At 40.2% G+C, this 24,480-nt stretch overlaps 2 protein-coding genes across 2 annotated transcripts; both read right to left on the bottom strand.

Moving 5' to 3' along the window:
- Window positions 1-1,379: 1,379 nt before the first annotated feature.
- LOC120295812 (receptor-like protein EIX2) lies at window positions 1,380-11,235 on the bottom strand. Its single transcript, XM_039317394.1, has 5 exons — window positions 10,998-11,235; window positions 10,698-10,876; window positions 3,432-3,606; window positions 1,722-2,561; window positions 1,380-1,522 (listed from the first exon to the last, which is right to left on the bottom strand). Exons 1-5 carry the CDS (start codon window positions 11,233-11,235, stop codon window positions 1,380-1,382), a joined length of 1,575 nt encoding a protein of 524 aa, XP_039173328.1.
- Window positions 11,236-19,270: 8,035 nt separating this feature from the next.
- Window positions 19,271-21,939, bottom strand: LOC120295806 (receptor-like protein EIX2). The gene is made up of 4 exons (XM_039317385.1): window positions 20,752-21,939; window positions 20,046-20,181; window positions 19,867-19,943; window positions 19,271-19,525 (listed from the first exon to the last, which is right to left on the bottom strand). Exons 1-4 carry the CDS (start codon window positions 21,937-21,939, stop codon window positions 19,271-19,273), a joined length of 1,656 nt encoding a protein of 551 aa, XP_039173319.1.
- Window positions 21,940-24,480: the final 2,541 nt, after the last annotated feature.

Raw genomic sequence — 24,480 nt, 5'->3', positions numbered from 1 at the left:
TTAATGGAACACCAAAGAATATCTTTATTTTCTTTAAAATTGGCTTCTAAAGAGTATTTTTCGCCAAATGAAGCTTATATTCTCCTTTGTTTTCTTTTTTTGTCCTTTTCTCTCAAAACTCCCTTGGGCCCACTTTCCTTTCCTTTTACACGAGCACAAGGCGAAGAAGCGTGCTCCTCCCTTTTGTCTTTCAGTGGGCGGGAGCCTCTCTTTTTTTTTTTCTCCATGCGGTAAATCACTTTGAGGTGAATCTCGCAAACAGCTCAAATTCGAGACCTACATTTAATAGTAATTCTATCTACATGCATTTTTTTTTCTTTTGACGCCTAAAAATATAGAGGCGAAATCTAACTAGGAAAGGAATATATTGAACATCAGTGGGCACTATGCCATTAACAATTTCATTTACAAATGTCATATTACCCTCAACATGCAATTACCAGGAAAAGCTTAAATAGGATAAAATGGAATTGCTTACATGGTTTGTGACATTGACAAGTAAAATCATATCATGAGTAGAGCTTAGCAACACTAAAATTACAAAATGGCATGATTTGCACTTACCGTGTTGTTTAATCGACGGCTTGCCTGGACAAGCTTGAAATGGAAGAAAACAGAATATTGGCTACTAGTAACTACTCACAAGGAGAAACAAGCTAACCACAAGATGATTGTGCTTAAACAAGAAAGCAAGAACTTCATGAGATCAACAAAGGATTGGACTAATTGATGTAGAGAATGGACTTGTTATGGTCTTCTCAATCTCCTCCTCAACTCGGCTGCCTTCACTACAATAATCACATAGACCATGTCTGTTTTACGATCCACATAGTTGAAGTAGACGCGTCTCCAATTCTTCTTGTACACCAAAACTCCAATAACTCCCCAAAACCCAGTCGCAAACCCAAGCATTATGACTATGTAGAACATCACCTTTTCAAACTTACCTTCTTCTTTGGGATCTTCTTCTAACACTTGAGGGGCCTCAGCACCGGGGCATTTCTTTTGTAGAGGATCACCACAAAGTAGAGGATTGTCGGCATAAATGGAAGGATCATCAAGGGTCTGGATTTGATTTCCTTTGGGAATTGGCCCTGTGAAGTTGTTGTGAGACAAGTTCAGTTTGCTTAGTGATTTAAACGCAGAAAAGCTTTGTGGGATTGTTCCTGAAAGGTGATTATTCGAAAGATCAAGTGACTTGAGCCATTTCATTTGCCCAATCATAGTTGGGATGCCCCCAAAAAGAAAGTTGTGGGATAAGTTCGAGCCTCGTAATTTGGAGAGCAAGGTAAGCTCTTCAGGGATTGGCCCAATCAATTTGTTGCTTGAGAGATCCAAATTGACCATAAGTCGTAGAGCGAGTGTTGTGTAGTCAAGGTCTATCCCTTCATGACCTGCTCCACATGCGTCTCTTCCAAAATTTCGACCAAGGCCAGCAGCATCGAGTCATTCACGGAAGGTTCAGCCTCATAAGCAGGGGAAAGTGCATTGCCTTCATCTACGTTTTTGGGCAGTTTCATACCTATCATATAGCCAAGACAATTTGGAATCGTTCCCATTAGATTATTCACTACTAAGTCCAACATTCGCAATGCAGGGAGTGAGCATAGTTGTGAAGGAATACTGCCATTGAACATGTTTTCTCGCAATCTTAGAATCTGTAGAAATTGAAAGCTTGGTCCAAACCAAAGGTGGAACACTTCCAGAGATTTTATTCTCACCAAGATCCAAAACTAGCAAGTTCCCGCAATAGTTCATAGTCACAGGAATTTCTCCTTGGAGACTGTTGTTGCTCAAGTATATTGACCCAAGCCCAGTTAGATTTCCCAAAGAACTTGGTATGACTCCAGACAACTTGTTGGATGATAGATCAAGGAAAATCTTCATAGGATGCACCTTCCAACAATCAGGGATTTTGCCAACTAATTCATTCCTTGCAAGGTGCAACTCATACAGAAGTTCCATCTTGCATAATGAGGTTGGTATTGGACCGCTTAAGAGGTTATCGTTCAATTTCAAGGAAGTCATATGAGGCACCGCTAGGCCAATATCTTGCGGAATAGGTTCTGCAATTAAGTTGTGAGAGAGATCTAACATTTGCAGATAAGAAGGAAATTTTGGCAGAAATCCATTTATTTGGTTGTAAGAGAGATGCAAGTAGTTGATTGACATGAGACCTAGCCAATCAGGGAGAGCTCCTATGATGGATGAGTTGGACAACACTATCTCTTCTACATTGACTTGCGTTTTTATCCATTGTGGAAATTCCTTTTTGAAATCGCAAGACATCATCCCAATGTAAGACAAATTGAAAGGCGGTATCCAATTGGAATCCACCTTGAAAGCTAAATAGTTGTTGTTGATATCTAAGTACTCTAGCTTCGAGAGGTTGGCAAAGTGGATTTCGGAAACTATTCCTCTCAAGGAATTTCTTGAAAGATCTAACCTATCAAGATTTTGAAGTTGCCCGAGACTATGTGGAATGGTGCCATTTAGAAGATTGTTACTAAGATCTAAAGACTGTAAGCCTTGCAATCCTCCTAATGCCTCTGGAATATTCCCTGTCAATTGATTATAAGAAAGAGACAGTCGGTCCAAGCATAACCAACCATATGATGGCGGGATGGTTCCATGTAATTGATTAGCTGATAGGTCAAGCCATGTCAAGTTTTTCAAGTGCACCAGCCAATCTGCAAAGCTCCTCGGAGAAAATTATCACTTATATCCATTCGCTCCAAGTTTTTTCCGATAAGTCCTGAAGAATTTCCCTTGACTGAAAATAACTCATCATGAAGTTTGTTCGTAGTCAATGATAGTGACTTGAGGAATGGTTTGTTCCTTAAGAAAGAGAACAACCCTCCCTCAATGCTTTGCAAAAGATTGTCTTCAAGATTGAGATTGACAAGACTTCTCAAGTTATCGAACCACCTTGGTACTGAAGAGTTGAAACAATTGGATGAAAGATTGAGGTGCTGGAGAGAAGTCATTTTTTGAAATATAGCGCTCGGGATAGGACCTTCGAAAAAGTTCGCTGAAAGATCAACATGCCAAAGAGAAGTCATGTTTTGAAATATAGCGCGTGGGATGGGACCTTTGATAAAACAACTTGAAAGACCTAGGTGCCGCAAAGAAGTCATGTTTTGACACATAGTGCTGGGGATGGAACCTCTAAATCTATTCCATGAAAGATCAAGGTGTTGGAGAGAAGTCATGTTTTGGAATATAGTGCTTGAGATGGGACCTCCGAAAGAATTCGACGAAAGATCAAGGTGCCGAAGAGAAGTCATGTTTTGAAATATAGTGCTTGGGATGCGACCTCGGAAAAAATTCTTTGAAAGATCGAGGTATTTGAAGATCAAGATGAGTAGGCAGGTGAAAGTCATAAAGCCCACAATATGATAGGCGTAAATGAGATAAAGATGGGAGTATACTGATCACCCGCATGGGGTCTCCATATTTAGCAATATGCAGGCCGCTCATGTCAAGGTACTTTAATGCTTGAAGATGGGAAACCCACTGAATGTCATCAACATCACCCATGTAAACCCACTGAATGTCATCAACATCACCCATGTAATAATAACTATTGAGATCGAGGACTTCCAACTGAGTAAGATTTCCCCATTCACTAGCAAAAGTTGCAAAACCAAAAGAGTTGGATAAATTAAGGTACCTCAATTGCTTCATCGAGCTGATATCACTGAGTATGTTCGCCTTTTCGAAATAGATCCAGCTCAACTCCAGGTAGCTCAAGTATCTCAAGTTCAACAAAGAAGAGTTCAATTCACTGGCTGTGAAAGAAATCTGGCCAAATGGGCGAAATGAGAATTTGTATTCTGGCGTGATCTTAAGCATGACGACATGTCCAGTTGCTCGGTCGCACTTTACTCCAGTCCATTGGCAACAATCTTTGTTGTTCCACGAAGAAAGGATATGAGATGTGCTTGAGAGACTTTGTTTGAGCTGGAGTAGAGCATCCCTTTCGTTTTCAAAGCAAATCGAGGATGAGCTTCTATTTCTGCACAAGCATACACACGCATGGTCTAAAATCAACAACAGACTTATTAGTACAAGCACTCTTACACTATCATGTTCCGCCATGAATGATGACGATATTGAAAACAAAAGGTATATGGCACATGAACGCCACTGGATCGGGCTACAAGTTTTTGGCTTGGGTGTATTTTTGTTCAAATCATGAGAAGTTAAGCTCAAGTGGATTCTTAAGAGAAGACAAAAGGAATTTATAGAGAGAAAGGGAAGGAATTACAGTGAATGCCATTGCTCTATATGGTCGTTTACCATGTATATCATGTGTTTGTAGTTTCATTTACCATCACGGTAAATGTAACCATCAATTATCAATTTTAGTAGTACTTGAAAAGGAAGTGGGAAAGCACAAATTCTACTACTCGGAGCTTGTCATTTTAAGGAACATATATATAATATACTGTATGAGCTTGTCTTCTCACACATATTAAAGTGTTCTCCATTAAAAAATTGTCCATCAGCATCCCAATGACTTGACTCCAAGTCGGCCGTCTCCAAAAAAGTCAAAGTTGACATCAGCTCTCTAAAAATTTGTGCATGGACAGATGGGAGTACTTCAAGATGGTCTTGCACGGTTGCTTTTCATCACCATTTAAGTGAACCGACGGAGTCAAGGCCTACATGGGCAACATGCATATGTCCCAAAATAATTGATGAGGCAGTAAGATGATTTCAAAATCGCATTTTCTAATGTATTAGCCAGATGGAAAGCCCACCATCGCCAATATCGAATATGGTTAGAATGTGTGCAAATTGGTATGGGTAAACATCACGCATAACCTTGAAAAATAAGAAATAAAATTAGCAAGAACCTCACCAATAAATTAAAGTCAAGCTTAAAACGAGTGATATGAAGAAATTGAGGAATTTGACTGTAATTTAAGTAGGATATCACCAGAAAATGGAAGTTGCCATGTGAAGAAGCTTCCCTAGTTGGAAGAAAAACGTCAGATTCATTGTCTAATGTTGATATGAACATGTGTGCCCATGGTGGTCCTCTAGTGACACCTCTAGTGACAACTACAGAAAACTTTGCAATCGGGACACGCAAAAGTCTGGTCTTTCAAGTCTCTAGTTCCAATTGGGCACTCTTACTGTGCTATGGGGATTCACTATATAAAATTGGCTTTTCTCGCTCATTTAATAAGGTGACAAATGCGTCGAGAATGATGAGTTCTTCTTTTTCATATTCGTTGAAATTTTTTTTTCATCCTTGCGAATACAGTGGCTCTCTATTATTGTATTGCCGGTCTTGCTTACGATTATATCAAATAGTTAATGTGATCCTTTAGCCTAAGACAACAAGAATCAAACCTCAAAAGAAGTACTCATTTGGTGACAATTTAAGATGTATAAATGACATTACCGACTTTCTCTGGATCTTAGAATCAGGTCTATATTTAGGAAACAGAGCAAGTGCTTGGCTTTGATCCTTGCTATAAGCCAAGCAATAGACAACGTGTTAACAAAGTCGTAGCACGAAGATTCTCGGACTATGGTGGGGCTGGAATCAACTGCATTATTGTGGAAAAACATAGGTATGGCGAAGTTTTGCAGTGAAAGACCCGCAAGCACCCAGTCAAAAAGTCTTGAGGTCCATGTCGTGACGACTCGGGTCTATCCATATTCATCTGGTTGCATTTTCCTTTGTATAAATGCAAATTCTAACGGGTTTTAAGTACGCCCAATTTTTTTTTTTTGGTTCAAGTACGCCTAATTCAGCCACTACTTAAATGCTCATCATGGACTTTGATTCACATTTCTTTTAAAAAGTGTGTCTATGGGATGTTTATTACAAAGGAACGATAAAAATTAGTAAGAGTATAAACTAAAAGGCAGTACAATATTAATCAATCCTTGTGAGTCTCTTTTGGATCAAATGATCGCTCTCTTAAATTTTCCTATTGACATCAGTTATTCATTAGAGGATGATAATACGGTAGGAGAATTTTAGAAGCAAGACAAATAGTGATATTTTGCGAGATCCTTATCAACTGTTTAAAAAATTTAAACTATTATATGAAAGAGTGGTTTGATAATTAAATATTTATTACTCCCCGTCGCAATCATTTAAAGACAAATGACATCCTCAAGGCATTTGGACAGATTACCAAGCAAACCTCTCTTGCGAGATGGGCGCTTGCGGTTGACACTTGATTGATTATGAAATTTATTCTTGCTTTAAAATTAGCAAGAACCTTACAAATATATTGAAGTTAATTTTAAAATGAGTTATATGAAGAAATTGCGGAATTTGGCTGTGACTAAAGTAGGATTTCACCAAAAAATGTAAGTTACTATGTGATGGAGCTTCCTTAGTCAGTGTTTCGCCGCATTCGTCATCTAATGTTGATCTGAGCAACATGTGTGCTCATGGCAACACTCTAGCAACACCACTAGTGACTACTATAGAAAACTTTGCAATCAAGAGACGCAAAAAGTCTGATCTTTCAAGTCTCTTCTTACAATTGTTCTCTATTATTATGTTGTGGGGGCAGAAGTCCACCACAAGTGCCATAACTTGGCACGCCGGGACACTTAGGTGCCATAACTTCAAAACGGTACACTTAAGTGCCACTTTTTCTTTCGAGTGGGACACTTAAGTGCCACTTCCGGCGACCCTGCCGGAAATCCTACGTGGCAATATTTTATTACTATTTTTGCGTATGTGGCTCGCCGGAGAGCTAAGTCGGCCCTCACTCACCGAAACGACGTCGTCCGCATAATAAAAGCCCCAAATCTTCCAAAACGACGTCGTCTCCCAAATGCCCCAAATCTAAAACCCTAAATTGGCCAAAATCCCTATTGAAGTGCTCGAATTGAAGTCTCGAACCCTAATTTTCATTTGCCCAAAATTCCTTCGTCGAATCTTGGAAATGGAGAGCAGGACTCACGAGCGCCTCAATTTCCTCTCACCGAAGCGAAGGAGAAGGCCAGCGTTTCTGTTTTTGTGGGTTACCGAGTCCAAGGAGAACATCGTGGACTTAAATCAATCTGGGAGAAGATTTTATGGATGCGCCCGATATAAAGAAGTCGAAGTGCAAATACTTCAAATGGATCGATGAGAAGTTCTCTGACCGAGCCACAGAGGTGATATTGGATCTACTTCATAAAAGACAGCAATCTCCATCTGTGTTCGTGGACGACTTGGACGATGTTGACTCAATGCAAGCTCAAGTGTCTTCAGTTAAACTTTTGAAGAATGAAGTCTCAATGCACGCTCAAGCATCTTCAACTAAACCTTTCAAGAATGAAGTTCAAATGATGAAAATTGAACGAAAGTGTTACCAAGCGTGTATTATGGTGTTGTTTTGCTGTCTATTGTACTTTATGATGAAATGTAAAGTACTTGAAAATGAGAAAAAGTTTCTCCTACTGCCATAGTTAAAAATGGTGTTGTTGTGGAACAAGATCATTGTTGCTTTGTTGTTGTTTGTGTTGTCGTATGGACTTGCCATAAGTTTACCATCATCTTTCTCGTTTTGATGCAGAATCATCTTTCTCGTTTTGATGCAGAGCAATATATACACAAGACAAACATGAATGATTACCCGAGTGCCATAAGTTGTATTTAGTAATCACGTAACTGCTAGTCGCGATGAAAAAAGGGATCACTTAAGTGTCAAGTTATTGTTAAAGGATCACTTAAGTGTCAAGTTATTGTTAAAGTGATCGGTTAAGTGTCACTTGTAGTTAAAAGTGAACCGTTAAGTGCCAAGTTTTTTTAGAATAGGATCAGTTAAGTGCCAATTTTTTTGTGGGTTTTCTGTAAAAATTGCGCTAGCCACCAGCACCGGTGACACCACCAACCATCACCACTAGCCACACTACACACTAGGCGCTCCAGCCACCACAATGCTGGTGGTGTTGCTGCACAAGATACTAGTGCAAGCTGAGCCTTGCACTAGTTTGCACCAGTACACATGGTGTAAGATGTGCAACCGCACACTTGTACAGTGTAGGTGCAGCCGCTTAAGCCTATAACCCCACCACAAACCAATAATCACCAGGCATCACCACCAGCCACACCAGCACCCACCACCACATTAGCACCCCAAGAACAAACCGACTACCACCAAACATCACCATCCATCATCACGGATACACCAAAGCACTCCAGCTATCACCACGAACACCAACAACAGCTAAAGAACAAGTAAAAGCGGAATCCATGATAAACAACAACATAAATTGACAAGCAGCACAAGATCATTTCATTGATATTTCATCAAGTCCGAGTCGACAACATCAATGAATGACAAACTAAAGAAAAGTTTCAAAACAAAAGATAACCATCCAGAGACTTTCTACATGCACGACAACATCATCGTTTACATAACTATTTTTACTCCTAAGCTCCACAAATATCACATCTCATCTCATCAATCAATATGCACGACACCCCTGTTCGTCCTCCTTTCGATGGGCCTTTCACTTGATTCATAATTCTGGCACTCTTTCTAACTGGACGTGCAACTTCTTCTTCAACCTTCTCAGTATCCACTGACTCAAATGGAGCTGCAAATGTCCTAGGCCGAATTGAATCAAAAGGAGAAGGAGCTGGAGCTGGAGCTGGAGCCGGGTTCTTTCTCTTATTTTTTGTTGGCACAGCTTGATGTTGATGTTTTCTTTTTTGTTGGTGCAGCCGTCGATTCTTGAGTTGGGCCTGAGATAAGAACTTCTAAACTTCTCCCAGGCTACAAAAAAACAATAAATTGTTAGCAAAAATCTACAGCATAAATTAAATTAAATGCAGCCAATAAAACTTACATTGAGAACGACTGTTCCAGTATGCTCATCTGTATAAAGGCCATAGCCACAACCTTCGATTCGAACAATGCAATTTATTAAAAAAATATCCAGAAGTCCCCATCCCCACAACCTTCGATTCGAACATGTGCAAAGTCCAATACTCTGAACCCTAACAATCACCAATCATCACACATTTCACATCCGACCACTACAAATTACTTTCGCACATCACAATTCAACACCCTGAATGAATCACACATCACAGTGGATGAGGTGACGTCGAGCCCTACACCGAGCCCTAATTTTCCTCCCGCCGAGCCCTACACCGAGCCTATATTTCAATGCCGCTCCTAAACTGTCAATTCGAACCCCCTAATAGGATTGTAGCACTACATCTGAGCCATAAATCTCACATCAAGCCTCGACCTTTCCCAGCCGACCCCCAAATTTGAAGTCCGAGCCCTAATAAACGAGTCGAGCCCTAATTTCACCACAGGGGAGAGGAAGAAGAGAAAAAACTTGAGCAAATCGACGACGGCGAGCGACGACGGCGAGCGACAAAGGCGAGCGACGACGGCGAGCGATCACCTGCGAACGGCAAGCTATGAACGGCGATGGATGGAGAGGACGTCGACCCTAGTGTGAACTGACGAAATGTTAAAATCGAATAAACCAAACGACGCGCTTAACACTAACGAAAACGACGTCGTTTAGTTTGGCCAAATGCACAGTGGATGGGGCGACGTCGTTTTCCTCCTCCACGCGTGCTTTTTTTTTTTTTTAAAAAAAATTGCCACATCGATTAAGCAAGTCGCGAAAATGCCATGTCTGCATTTTGACCGGTTTTTAGTCGGATTGGCACTTAAGTGTCCCATTTTACTCCGATGATGGCACTTAAGTACCATTTTAAAGTTATGGCACTTAAAGTGTCGTCCTGGCGTAAGCTTATGGCACACCAGGTGTCCCGCACTCTGTTGTGGGTCTTGACTAGATAGAAATGGCTTTTCTCGCTTATTCAATGAGGTAATGATGATGTTGAGAATGACGAGTTCTTGCTGTACATATTGATTGAGATCCATTTTTCAACCCTCATGAATACGGCAACTCTCTATTATTGTATTGTGGGTCCTATTCCAGTGATTCTTAGAAACTCGTTCTAATGGCAAGAGCATCAAATAGTTAACGTAATCCTTTAGCGTGGATAACAAGAATCAAACCCTGAATAGGAGACGTATTTGGTGACAATTTATGATGTATAAGTGACATTGCCGATTTTCTCTCCTTTTATGCGGGACTTGGGATCTTAGAAGTGGTCTATCTCATGAGACATACTTCACACGTCAAATACTCATCACAAGATTTTTTTTTTATCTCAATCAATAAAAAAAACAAAAAAAAAATGGCGGAAATGATAGGACACTGAGCCGATTGGATAATATTATCTTGTTGATACCTAAATTTTGATTATATATTTAGAAATAACTTACATAGAAAATTAGAGACCAATTTGACCCTACCGAAAAAAATTTACATTGAATAATAGCATGTCACATTGGCATTAAGATCATTTGCATTAACCAAGTTTTTTATTTAAAAAAAAAAACGAAATGGCTTGGGGCTGGTTCTGACCCCAACCCCTTTTCTTTCCCCTTCGTCTGGGTCGGGCCCATTTCCTTTTAATTTCTCCCCAGCCGTGCCCCTTCTCCGTCCCCCGCCCATTCCTTCCTTCTTCCTCTCCTGCACCTCTGCGCAAATAAAAAAACTTCTGACCAGTATTTGAGCGAGTGGCTGGTTAGACATACTTTAGAATTTGCATTTTTGAAAGGACCTCAAGACTTTTGACCAAGTTTTTTATTTAAAAAGAAAAAACGAAATGGCTTGGGGCTGGGCCTGACCCCAGCCCCTTTTCTTTCCCCTTCGTCTGGGTCAGGCCGCTTCTCCGTTTCCCCCTTCCTTCCTTCTTCCTCTCCTGCACCTCTGCGCACGGACACCCTCCGCAGAGCAGCCAAGGGGAGGCCTGGTCGGCCTGCCCAGAACCGGTGCCCGAAACACCTCCGTTGATCGGGCTTCTCGCCTGTAAATACCAGGGACACAAAAGGAGAGAGAAAAATTCATGAGCAAGAGGTTTCTCGTATAGAAGAGAGAGAAGCCGCATGTGAGAGTTTGAGCGAGGGAGGGTAGTTAGAGGGAGAGACTGCCGGCCACCACGCCAGCATCGCGGCCAACGACCCGCTGCCGGGTCTCCTTTCCAGCGCTAAGGCTCCGGTAAGCTTCGACCCTGTTCTTGGGTATGCCGGGCTGGAGATCGTGGCCGTCCGGCTTACACGAACTCCGGCCCCGACCGTCCTTCGTTTGGCTGTCGCGTGGGTCATTTTTCATTTGGAAAGAGTCTCGGCTTGGGTTTGAGTCTTGGTCGAGCAAAAAACCACTCATTTCAGTACCGTACCCCGAATGAAATCCGTTCAATAAAATGCCCGAATGAGATCTAGTTTTGTCTCGTTGTTTTGAGCAGAAGTCAAGTCGTCCGGGCATCGACCCATTGAGTCGAGGCTTGCCTGTGATTCCTCAAAGAGTCCTTTTTTCGGCTTCTTTTCCTTTCCCACGAGCTGCTACCGTAGGCTTGTATTTGTGTGTGTGTGCACGCGCGCGCGCGCTGCTAGTTTCTGGAGGATGCCCATCTTCCCTTCAACGTGCAGTTCCTTTCAAAACACGAAGGTAACCATGGCGGCTGCCCTCTAGCGAAATGAACGACTTCGGGCATAGTAAAAGAAAAAGACTATCTCCGTTCGTTTTCATAGAAAAAAAACTTCAGGAAAATGTTTTCCAGCATTTATTTTAAGGAAAATGAGTTAACCAAGGAAAAGGTTAAGTTATCAGAAAAAAAATATATTCAAAAGTGAGGAAAATATTTTTTTATTTTGAGCTTTTCGATTCGCGTTTTGATCTATTGTCAAGTAGCTAGCCATCGTTAAGGCACGCGGCAGCCACCGTAGAGAAAGGAGGAGAAAGAAGGAATGAGGATGAAGGAAAAAAGAAAATAATTAAAATAACAATAATTCGATTTTTTTAAAAGTAAAAATAATTAAAATTCAATTTTAAAAAAAATATATGTAAAAAGTAAAATTAAACTTTTTTGGTTGATTAAAAATTTAAAATTCGATTTTTTTGGTAATTTTTCCCGCAAAATCATATCAAATAATTAATAATGAAAATATTTTTCACACCATTCTCAGTCGAATATCAAAAATATCATTATTTGCTTAAAAATGTATTCCAAAAACTATTCCACAAACGTAATATTTGTTTTCTTTTTCTTGTTTTCTCTCAAAGCTCCCTTGGGCCCACTTGCCTTTGCTTTTACACCGGCACGGGGAAAAGAAGCGTGCTCCTCCCTTTTCGTCTTTTAGTGGGTGGGAACTTCTTCTTTTTCTTTGTGCAGTAAATCATTTTGAGGCAAATCTCGCAAATAACTCAAACTCGAGACATATATTTAATAATAATTCTATCTGCATGCATATTTTTCTTTTGACATCTCAAAATTCAAAGGGAAATGTAACGTAGGAAAGGAATGCATTGAACATTGGTGGGCACTATACCATTAACAATTTTATTTACTAATGTCATATTACCCTCAACATGCACTTAGCAGGAAAAGCTTAAACACTATAAAATGGAATTGCTAACATAGTTTTATGACATTGACAAGCAAAATAATATCATGAGTATGATAACATGAAGTACTGCTAAAGAGCTGAGCAACACTAAAATTACAAAATACATGATTTGCACTTACCATGTCATTTTATTGACGGCTTGCCTAGACAAGCTTGAAACTGAAGAAAACAAAATATTGGCTACTAGTAGCTACTCACAAGGAGAAACAAGCCAACTACAAGATGATTCTGCTTAAACAAGAAAGCAAGAACCTTACGAGATCAACAAAGGATTGGACTGACTGATGTGGAGAACGGGCTTGTTATGCTCTTCTCAATCTCCTCCTCAACTTAGCTGCCTTCACTACAATAATCACGTAGACCATGTCTGTTTTACGATCCACATAGTTGAAGTAAACGTGTCTCCAATTCTTCTTGTACACCAAAACTCCAATAACTCCCCAAAACCCAGTCGCAAACCCAAGCAGTAGGACTATGTAGAACATCACCTTTTCAAGCTTACCTTCTTCATTGGGATCTTCTTTTGACACTCGAGGGGCCTTAGCACCGGGGCATTTCTTTTGTAGAGGGTCACCACAAAGTAGAGGATTGTCAGCATAAATGGAAGGATCATCAAGGGTCTGGATTTGATTTCCTTTGGGAATTGGCCCTGTGAAGTTGTTGTGAGACAAGTTTAGTTTGCTCAGTGATTTAAACGCAGAAAAGCTCTGTGGGATTGTTCCTGAAAGGTGATTATTCGAAAGATCAAGTGACTCGAGCCACTTCATGTGTCCAATCATAGCTGGAATGCCTTCAGAAAGAAAGTTGTGGGATAAGTTCAAGCCTCGTAATTTGGAGAGCAAGGTAAGCTCTTCAGGGATTGGCCCAATCAATTTGTTGCTTGAGAGATCCAAATTGACCATAAGTCGTAGAGCGAGTGTTGTGTAGTCAAGGTCTATCCCCTTCACGACCTGCTCCACATGCAGTTCATCCCAATATGATGGAGTGAGGGCAACAGGCAACAACTCATTCACAGAAGGTTCAGGCTCATAAGCAGGGGAAAGTGCATTGCCTTCATCTACGTTTTTGTGCAATTTCATACCTTTCATATGGCCAAGACAATATGGAATCGTTCCCGTTAGATTATTTACTGCTAGGTCTAATATTTGCAATGCAGGGAGTGAGCATAGTTGTGAAGGAATATTGCCATTGAACATGTTTTCTCGCAATCTTAGAATCTGTAGAAACTGAAAGCTTGGTCCAAACCAATGTGGAACACTTCCAGAGATGTTGTTCTCACTAAGATCCAAAACTAGCAAGTTCTTGCAATAGTTCATGGTCACAGGAATTTCTCCCTAGAGACTGTTGTTGCTCAAGTATATTGACCCAAGCCCAGTTAGATTTCCCAAAGAACTTGGTATGACTCCAGACAACTTGTTGGACAATAGATCAAGGAAACTCATAGGGTGCACCTTCCAACAATCAGGGATTTTGCCAACTAATTCATTCCTTTCAAGGTGCAACTCGTCTAAAAATTCCATCTCGCATAATGAGGTTGGTATTGGACCACTTAAGAGATTATCATCCAGATTCAAGGAAATCATCTAAGGCATCGCTAGGCCAATATCTTGCGGAAAAGGTCCTGAGATTAAGTTGTGAGAGAGATTTAAACTAAATAGGTTAGAAAATTTCGACATAGATCCATTTATCTGGTTGTGAGAGAGATTCCGATGGGAGAATGACATTAGACCTAGCCAATCGGGGAGAGCTCCTATGATGGATGAGTTGGACAACACGATCACTCCTGCATTGACTTGCGTTTTTATCCATTGCGGAAATTTCCTTCTAAAATCGCAAGACATCATCCCAATATGCCACAGATTGAAGGGCGGTATCCAATCGGAATCCACCTCGAAAGCTAAATAGTTGTTGTTGATATCTAAGTACCCTAGATTCGAGAGGTTGGCGAAGTGGATTTCGGAAACTATTCCTCTCAAGGAATTTCCTGAAAGATCTAACCAACGAAGATATTGAAGTTGCCCGAGACTATGTGGAATGGTACCATTTAGAAGATTGTTACTGAGATCTAAAGACCATAAGACTTGCAATCTTCCTAATGCCTCTGGAATATTCCCTGTCAATTGATTATAAGAAAGAGAAAGTTTTTCCAAGCATAACCAACCATATGATGACGGGATGGTTCCATGTAATTGATTAAATGATAGGTCAAGCCATGTCAAGTTTTTCAAGTGCACTAGCCAATCTGGCAAAGCTCCTTGAAGAAAATTCTCTCCCATATCCAATCACTCCAAGTTTTTCCCGATAAGCCCTGAAGAATTTCCCTCGACTGAAAATAACTCATCATGAAGTTTGTTATCATGCAATGATAGTGACTCAAGGGATGGTTTGTTCCTTAAGAAAGAGAACAACCCTCCTTCAATGCTTTGCAAAAGATTCCATCCAAGATCGAGATTGACAAGACTTCTCAAGTTATCGAACCACCTTGGTACTGAAGAGTTGAAATGATTCCATGAAAGATCGAGATGCCGAAGAGAAGTCATGTTTTGAAATATAGCACTCGGGATAGGACCTTCAAAAAAGTTCATTGAAAGATCAAGATGCCAAAGAGAAGTCATGTTTTGAAATATAGCGAGCGGGATGGGACCTTTGATAAAACACCTTGAAAGACCTAGGTGCTTTGAGAAGTCATGTTTTGACACATAGTGCTAGGGATGGAACCTCTAAACTTATTCCTCGAAAGATCAAGGTGTTGGAGAGAAGCCATGTTTTGGAATATAGTGCTTGAGATGGGACCTTGGAAAGAATTCGATGAAAGATCAAGGTGCCGAAGAGAAGTCATATTTTGGAATATAGTGCTTGGGATGGGACCTTGGAAAAAATTCTCTGAAAGATCGAGGTACTGAAGATCAAGATGAGTAGGCAGGTGAAAGTCATAAAGCCCACAATTTGATAGGCTTAAATGAGATAAAGATGGGAGTGTATTGATCACCCACATGGGGTCTCCATATTTAGTAAAATTTAGGCCGCTCATGTCAAGGTACTTTAATGCTTGAAGATGGGAAACCCACCGAATGTCATCAACAGCACCCACGTGATAACGACTATGGAGATCGAGGACTTCCAACTGAGTGAGATTTCCCCATTCACTAGGAAAAGTTGCAAAACCAAAAGAGTGGGATAAATTAAGGTACCTCAATTGCTTCATCGAGCCGATATCATTGAGTATGTTCGCCTTTTTGAAATAGATCCTGCTCAACTCTAGGTAGCTCAAGTATCTCAAGTTCAGCAAAGAAGAGTTCAATTCACTGGCTGTGAAAGAAATCTGGCTAAATGGGCGAAATGGGAATTTGTATTCTGGCGTGATCTTGAGCATGACGACATGTCCATTTTCGCGGTCGCACTTTACTCCAGTCCATTGGCAGCAATCTTCGCTGTTCCACGAAGAAAGGATGTGAGATATGTTTGAGAGACTTTGTTTGAGCTGGAGTAGAGCATCCCTTTCGTCTTCAAAGCAAATTGAGGATGAGCTTCTATTTCTGCACAAGCATACACACGCATGGTCTAAAATTAACAACAGATTACTAGTACAAGCACTCTTACACTATCATGTTCTGCCATGAATGATGACGATATTGAAAACAAAAGGTATATGGCACATGAACGCCATTCGATTAGGCTTCAAGTTTTTGGCTTGGGTGTATTGTTCAAATTCTGACGATATTATTGTCTATTGCTATAAGCCAAGCAATAGACAACAGGTTAACGAAGTCGTAGCTCGAAGATGTACGCACTTTGGCGGGGCTGGACTCAACAGCATTATTGCGGAGAAACTTCAGGTATGAACGAGTTTTGCAGTGCAAGACCCGCAAACACCAAGCCAAAGTCTTCAGGTCCATGTCGTCATGCTATGCAACGACTTGGGTCTGTCTACATTCATCTGGTCGCATTTTCCTTTGTATGAGTGCAAATTCTAACACGGTTTTAAGTGCACCTAATTCAAACACTAGTCAAATGTTCATCATGGATTTTGAGTATGTATTCACATTTCTTTTAAAAAGTACATCTATGGGATGTCTATGAAGGAACGATGGAAAATTAGCAAGAGCATAAGCTAAAATGCAATACAATATTAATCAATTCTTATGAATCTCTTTTGGATTGAAAGATCGCTCTCTTAAATTTTTCTATTGATATCAATTGTTCATTGGACGATGACAAGACAATAGGAGAATTTTAAGGGCCGGACAAACAGTGATATTTTGCGAAATTGTTGTTAACTGTTTTAAAAATTTTAACTATTATATGGAAGCATGGTTTAATGATAAAAAAAAATGTTATTACTCCTTGTCACAATCTTTAGAGACGAATGACATCCCGAGGCGTTTGGATCGATTATCAAGCAAACTTCTCTTGCAAGATGGGTGCTTACGCTTGACGCAAATTCCCTCAAGTCCTACCGGTCGCAACATTATTTACACTTGATTGATTATGATGTTTATTCTTGCTTCAAAATTAGCGACCGGTAAATTTTACCTATAGCCCATTATCGGTAACTTTCCTCCTTTGATGAAACAGTGTTTCATGCCATCTTTTCTGATTTTCATCCCTGGACATGCAAATCTACATGGCAACACACAAGGGTGCAGGCAATAAAATGAAATTAATCAATAATAAAAACAATGGTAGATTGATAAGGCAGTGAGTCAATTGGACAATACTATTTTATTAATACCTAAATTTTCACTAAATATTTAGGGATAACTTGCATAAAAAAATTAGGGACCAATTTGGCCCTACCCAAAAAAAAAAAAAAATTACATTGAATAGCACTTCACATTGGCATTAAGATCATTTGCATTAACCAAGTTCTTTTATTTTTATTTTTTAAAAAAAACGAAATGGCTTGGGGCTGGGCCTGACCCCAGCCCCTTTTCTTTCCCCTTCGTCTGGGTCGGACCCATTTCCTTTTAATTTCTCCCCAGCCGGGCCCCTTCTCCGTTCCCCACCTTCCTTCCTTCTTCCTCTCCTGCACCTCCGCGCACGGACACCCTCCGCAGAGCAGCCATGGGGAGGCCTGCTCGGCCTGCTCGGCCTGCCCATAACCGGTGGCCGAAACACCTCCGTCGATCAGGCTCCTCGCCTATAAATACCAGGGACACAAAAGGAGAGAAAAATTTGTGAGCAAGAGGTTTCTCGTATAGAAGAGTGAGAGATTCGAGAGAGAGGAGCCGCATGTGAGAGTTTGAGCGAGGGAGGGGAGTTAGAGGGAGAGACTGCCGGCCACCGCGCCAGCATCGCCGCCGACGACCCGCTGCCGGCCCTCTTTTCCAGCGCTGAGGCTCCTGTAAGCTTCGACCCTGTTCTTGGGCATGCCCGACCGGAGCTCGTGGCCGTCCGGCTTACACAAACTCCGGCCCCGACCGTCCTTCGTTTGGCTGTCGGGTGGGTCGTTTTTAATCTGGCGAGAGTCTCGGCTCGGGTTTGAGTCTTGGTTGAGCCAAAAACCACTCATTTTAGTAGCGTACCCAGAATGAGATCTAGTTCTGTCTCGTTGTTTAGAGCAGAAGTCGAGTCGTCCAGGCATCCACCCGTTGAGTCGAGGCTTGCCTGTGATTTCTAGCGTTCCAGGCGTGGCTAACGCCACTCGACCCGCGGCCACCCCCGTGGCAGCCCACGGAGGCTGCGGGTCTCTTTTGTTCCGGCAAGTGAGTGACGACGAGTTCGTCGATCCGTGTTTTGATCAGTTGCCAGGCAACTAGTTATTGCTGAGGCACGGGGTGGTAGAGGAAGGAAGAGAAAGAAGGAAGGAAGAGGAAGGGAAAAATAAAAATAATTAAAAATAACAATAATTCGATTTTTTAAAAAATAATTAAAATTCAATTTTTAAAAATATGTAAAAGGTAAAATTAAACTCTTTTTGTTCGATTAAAAAAATAAAATTATATTTTTTTTGGTAATTTTTCCTTGAAAATCAAATCAAATAATAAATAGTGAAATATTTTTCATGTCATTTTCAACCAAACACCTAAAAATATCGTTACTTTCTTAAAAAATATATTCATAAAAATATTTTCTAGAAACATAATATTTTCTATGAAACAAACAGAACTTATATTTCCTTTTGTTTTCTTTCTATCTTTCTCTAAAATCTCCTTGGGCCCACTTGCCTTTCCTTTTACACGGGCACAAGGCGAAGAAGTGTGCTCCTCCCTTTTGTCTTTTAGTGGCTGGGAACTTCTTTTTCTTTATGCAATAAATCATTTTGAGACGGATCTCGTAAATAGCTCAAATTCAAGACATAAATTTAACAATGATTCTAGCTACATGCATATATCTTTTTTTTGATGTCTCAAAATTCAGAGGGAAATATAACCTAGGAAAGGAATACATTGAACATTGGTGGGCACTATGCCGTTATCAATCTCATTTACTAATGTCATGTTACCCTCAACTTGCAATGAGCAAGAAAAAACTTAAATAGGATAAAATGGAATTGCTAACATAGTTTTATGACATTGACAAGCAAAATAATATTATGAGTACAATAATACAAAGTACTGCTAAAGAGCTTAGCAACACTAAAATTATAAAATGACATGATTTGCACTTACCCTGCCATTTTATCGACAGCTTGCCTAGACAAGCTTGAAAGTGAAGAAAAAGAAAATTTGGCTATTAGTAACTACTCACAAGGAGAAACAAGCCAACTACAAGATAATTCTGCTTAAATAAGTAAGCAAGAACTTCATGAGATCTATATAGGACCGGACTAATTGATGTGGAGAACGGGCTTGTTATGCTCTTCTCAATCTCCTCCTCAACTCGGCAGCCTTCACTACAACAATCACGTAGACCATGTCTGTTTTACGATCCATGTAGTTGAAGTAGACACGCCTCCAATTCTTCTTGTACACCAAAACTCCAATGACTCCCCAAAACCCAATCACAAACCCAAGCATTATGACTATGTAGAACATCACCCTTTCAAGCTTACCTTCTTCATCAGTATCTTCTCTTGACACTCTGGGGGCCTCTGGACCAGGGCATTGCTTTGGTAGAGGATCACCACAAAGTAAAGGATTGTCAGCATAAATGGAAGGATCATCAAGGGTCTGGATTTGATTTCCTTTGGGAATTGGCCCCATGAAGTTGTTGTGTGACAAATTTAGTTTGCTCAAAAATGTAAATGCAGAAAAGCTTTGTGGGATTTTTCCGAAAGGTGATTATTGGAAAGATCAAGTGACTCGAGTGATTCTAGGTCTCCAATCCTAGTTGGGATGCGTCCAGAAAGAAAGTTGCAAGATAAGTTCAATCCTCGCAATTTCAAGAGCGAGGTAAGCTCTTCAGGAATCGAGCCAACCAATTTGTTGCTTGAGAGATCCAAATTTACCATAAGCTGTAGATCAAGTGTTGTGTAGTCAAGGTCTATCCCCTTCATGACCTGCTCCACATTCTCACGATTCCAATCTGTTGCAACAATATGGTAGTCATCAACAATCCCATGAAGTGTAAGCTTTGAATTATGGGGGAGTGAGTTTCTTTCATCTATGCTTTTGTTCAATTTCATACTTTCCATATAGCCAAGACAACTTGGAATCTTTCCTGTCAATTTATTCACTGCTAGGTCCAATATTCGTAGTGCGGAGAGTGAGCATAGCTGTGAAGGAATACTACCATTAAACATGTTTTCTCGCAGTCGAAGAACCTGCAGTAATTGAAAGCTTGGTCCAAACCAATGTGGAACACTTCCAGAGATACTATTCTCGCCAAGATCCAAAATCACCAAGTCATTGCAATTGTTCATAGTCGCCGGAATTTCTCCATGGAGACCGTTGTTGTTCAAGTGTAATGATCGAAGCTCAAATAAATTTCCCAAAGAACTCGGTATGACTCCGGACAATTTGTTGGATGATAAATCAAGGAGACTCATAGAATTCTCTCGCCAACATGCAGGGATTTTGCCTACTAATTCATTCCTTCCAAGGTGCAACTCTACCAAGTCCATCTCGCATAATGAGGTTGGTATTGGACCACTTAAGAGATTATCATTCAAAAACAAGGAAGACAATTTAGGCATTGCCCGGCCAATATTGTGCGGAATAGGTCCTAAGATTGAGTTGTGAGAGAGATCTAACCATATTAAGTTAGAAGAAAATTTCAGCATAGATCCATTTATTTGGTTGTAAGAGAGATCTAGGCCGAAGACCGACATGAGACCTAGCCAATTTGGGAGAGCTCCAGTGATGGAGGCATTGGACAAAAATATCTCACTTGCCTCGACTTGCGATCTTATCCATCGCGGAAATTCCATTCCAAACTTGCAAGACATCATCCGAATGGACTCTAGATTGAAGGGTGGTATCCAGTCGGGATTCACCTCAAAAGCTATATTGTTGTTGCTAATATCTAAGTACCGTAACTTCGAGAGGTTGGAGAAGTGGATTTCAGAAACTATTCCTCTCAAGGAATTTGCTGACAAATCTAAATGGTAAAGATCTTGAAGTTGCCCAAGACTGTGTGGAATGGTGCCATTTAGAAGATTGTTACTAAGACCTAAAAACGATAAGACTGACAATCTTCCGAATGCCTCTGGAATATTCCCAGTCAATTCATTATAAGAAAGATCTAGTCTTTCCAAGCATAACCAACTATGTGATGATGGGATGGTTCCATGTAATTGATTAATCGATAGGTCAAGTGTTTTCAGGTTTTTCAAGTGCACCAACCAATCTGGCAAAGCTTCCTGAAGAAAATTATTCCTTATCTCCAATCGCTCTATGTTTTTCCCGATAAGCCCCGAAGAACTTCCCTTGACTGAAAATATCTCCTCACAAAGTTTGTTATCATTCAAAGATAGTGACTCGAGGAATGGTTTGCTCCTTAGGAAAGAGAACAAACCTCCTTCAATGGTTTGCAAAAGATTGTCTTCCAGATTGAGATTGACAAGACTTCTCAAGTTATCAAACCACCTTGGTACTGAAGAGTTGAAATGATTGTATGAAAAATCGAGATGCCGAAGAGAAGTCAAATTTTGAATGCTCGGGATAGGACCTTTGAAAAAACACCTTGAAAGATCAAGGTGCTCGAGAGAAGTCATGTTTTGGAATATAGTGCTTGAGATGGGACCTTTAAAAGAATTCTCTGAAAGATCGAGGTATTGAAGATCAAGATGAGTAGGCAGGTGAAAGTCATAAAGCCCGCAATAAGATAGGCTTAAATGAGATAAAGATGGGAGTATATTGATCACCAGCATGGGATCTCCATATTTAGTAAAATTCAGGCCACTCATGTCAAGGTACTTTAATGCTTGTAGATGGGAAACCCACTGAATGTCATCAACATCACCCCCTTGATAATCACTGTGGAGATCGAGGACTTGCAACTGAGTGAGATTTCCCCATTCACAAGGAAAAGTGGCAAAACCAAAAGAGTTGGATAAATTAAGGTACCTCAATTGCTTCATCAAGCCGAAATCATTGAGTATGTTTGCCTTTTCGAAATAGATCCTGCTCAACTCTAGGTAGCTCAAATATCTCAAGTTCAGCAAAGACGAGTTCAATTCACTAGCCGTGAAAGAAATTTGGTATCTTGGCGTGATCTTGAGCATGATGACATGTCCATTTGCTCGGTCGCACTTTACGCCAGTCCATTGGCAACAATCTTCGCTGTTCCACGAAGAAAGGATGTGATATGTGTTTGAGAGACTTCGTTTGAGCTGGAGTAGAGCATCCCTTTCGTCTTTAAAGCAAATTGAGGATGAGCTTCTATTTCTGCACAAGCATACACACGCATGGTCTAAAATCAACAACAAACTTACTAGTACAAGCACTCTTACACTATCATGTTCCGCCATGAATGATGACGATATTGAAAACAAAAGGTATATGGCACATGAACGCCACTCGATTAGGCTTCAAGTTTTTGGCTTGGGTGTATTGTTCAAATTCTGACGATATTTAACTTGTTGTCTATTGCTTAACTTATTGTCTATTGCCATAAGCCAAGCAATAGACAACAAGTTAACGAAGTCGTAGCTCGAAGATGTACGCACTTTGGTGGGGCTGGACTCAACAGCATTATTGCGGAGAAACTTCAGGCATGAACGAGTTTTGCAGTGCAAGACCCGCAAACACCAAGTCAAAGTCTTCAGGTCCATGTCGTCATGCTATGCAACGACTTGGGTCTGTCTACATTCATCTGGTCGCATTTTCCTTTGTATGAGTGCAAATTCTAACACGGTTTTAAGTGCACCTAATTCAAACACTAGTCAAATGCTCATCATGGATTTTGAGTATGTATTCACATTTCTTTTAAAAAGTACATCTATGGGATGTTTATGAAGGAACGATGGAAAATCAGCAAGAGCATAAATTAAAACACAATACAATATTAATCAATTCTTATGAATCTTTTCTAGATCGAAAGATCGCTCTCCTAAATTTTTCTATTGATATCAATTGTTCATTGGACGATGACAAAACAATAGGAGAATTTTAAGGGCCGGACAAACAGTGAATTTGCGAAATTGTTGTCAACGGTTTTAAAAATTTTAACTATTATATGGAAGCATGGTTTGATGATAAAAAAAATTTATTACTCCTTGTCACAATCCTTAGAGACGAATGACATCCCTGAGGCGTTTGCATCGATTATCAAGCGAACTTCTCTTGCAAGATGGGTGCTTGCGCTTGACGCAAATTCCCTCAAGTCCTGCCGTTGCAACATTATTTACACTTGATTGATTATGACATTCATTCTTGCTTCAAAATTAGCGATAAACTCACAACTAAATTGAAGTTAAAGTTAAAATGAGTGATATGAAGAAATTGAGGTATTTGGCTTTGATTAAAGTAGGATTTCACCAGAAAATGTGAGTTACTATGTGATGAAGCTTCCTTAGTCGGACGAAAGAGAAGTCTTTCATCGGATTCACCATCTATTGTTTGACCAGACCAACCCGTGTGCCCAGGGCGATCCTTTAGCGATACCGCTAATGACTACTACAGAAAACTTTGCAATCAACACGCGCGAAAGTCTGATCTTTCGAGTCTCTCGTTTCAGTTGTGCTCTATTGTTGTGCCGTGGACCTTGACTTGATGAAAACTGCTTTTACCGCTTATTTAATAAGGTAATGATGACATTAAGAACGATTTTTTCTTGTACACATCAGTTGCAATCCATTTTTCAAACCTCATGTATACGGCGATTCTCTATTATTGTATTACCGGTCTTGTTCAATTTATTCTTAAAAACTCACACCGATGACAAGGGCATCGAATAATTAATGTGATCTTTTAGCCCTGTTAACAATAATCAAACCCTCAAAAGGTGTCTGATTTGGTGATGATTTACGGGTGTATAATTGACATTACCAACTCTCTCATCTTATATGGGAATCTAGATATAATTAATCCGTCTCATGAGGCTTACTTCGCACGGAAGATAGATTATTTGTTAGATTAGATGTGGAAATGCAAAGAACATGTGACCAATAGGGGTGTGCATGATCCAAGTGGGCAATTCCCGACCTAGAACCAAGAACCGCCCGCTAAGAAACGGTTCCAAAAAATTGGAACCAGTAACCATCCGTTAGTTGCATGGATCCACCCAAGAACCGGACCGCCAGTCCGGTCTGGTTCCCGGGTGGATCCATGGAACTTGTCTCACCAATAATAATATTGTTTTCCAAATCCCGCCGCAAGTACTTTTCATATCGAGTAATATTTTTCTTTAAATCGAACTAGCTTAATTAAGGGTACCATTTTTCTTTATTTTATTGGAATACACTACCAAAGAAGTGAAATAGGTTTTTTTCTTGTTTTTGAATCATTTCAATTGAAATCTAAAATATTCTTTAAGTTCAAGATTCTTGATGATTGTCATATGTAGATCGTCTTTTGCTTTATTCCCTAACAGTGCTCAATCTCTTATAACCTTTACTTTAATGAATTTTTTCTGTAAAAACAATTCCACTGGTACTCCATATATTCTTAAACATAGTGTC

Source organism: Eucalyptus grandis, chromosome 1 (assembly GCF_016545825.1).
Source record: "Eucalyptus grandis isolate ANBG69807.140 chromosome 1, ASM1654582v1, whole genome shotgun sequence".
In the NCBI taxonomy this organism is placed as follows: domain Eukaryota; kingdom Viridiplantae; phylum Streptophyta; class Magnoliopsida; order Myrtales; family Myrtaceae; genus Eucalyptus; species Eucalyptus grandis.
Note: the sequence above shows the minus strand (reverse complement) of the source record. Positions and strands in the feature narration are given on the sequence as shown.

Coding starts and splice junctions, on each gene's coding strand:
- LOC120295812 (XM_039317394.1), bottom strand. CDS start 11,235: ATGAGTGGTTTTTTGCTCGACCAAGACTCAAACCCAAGCCGAGACTCT. Junction 2,562..3,431: donor AGACCCCATGCGGGTGATCA/GTATACTCCCAT, acceptor ATCAATTGACAG/GGAATATTCCAGAGGCATTA. Junction 1,523..1,721: donor CTTGCTAGTTTTGGATCTTG/GTGAGAATAAAA, acceptor GCTATATGATAG/GTATGAAACTGCCCAAAAAC.
- LOC120295806 (XM_039317385.1), bottom strand. CDS start 21,939: ATGAAGCAATTGAGGTACCTTAATTTATCCAACTCTTTTGGTTTTGCC. Junction 19,944..20,045: donor TTGTCTTGGCTATATGGAAA/GTATGAAATTGA, acceptor TTGTTGCAACAG/ATTGGAATCGTGAGAATGTG. Junction 19,526..19,866: donor CACTTGATCTACAGCTTATG/GTAAATTTGGAT, acceptor CCTCTACCAAAG/CAATGCCCTGGTCCAGAGGC.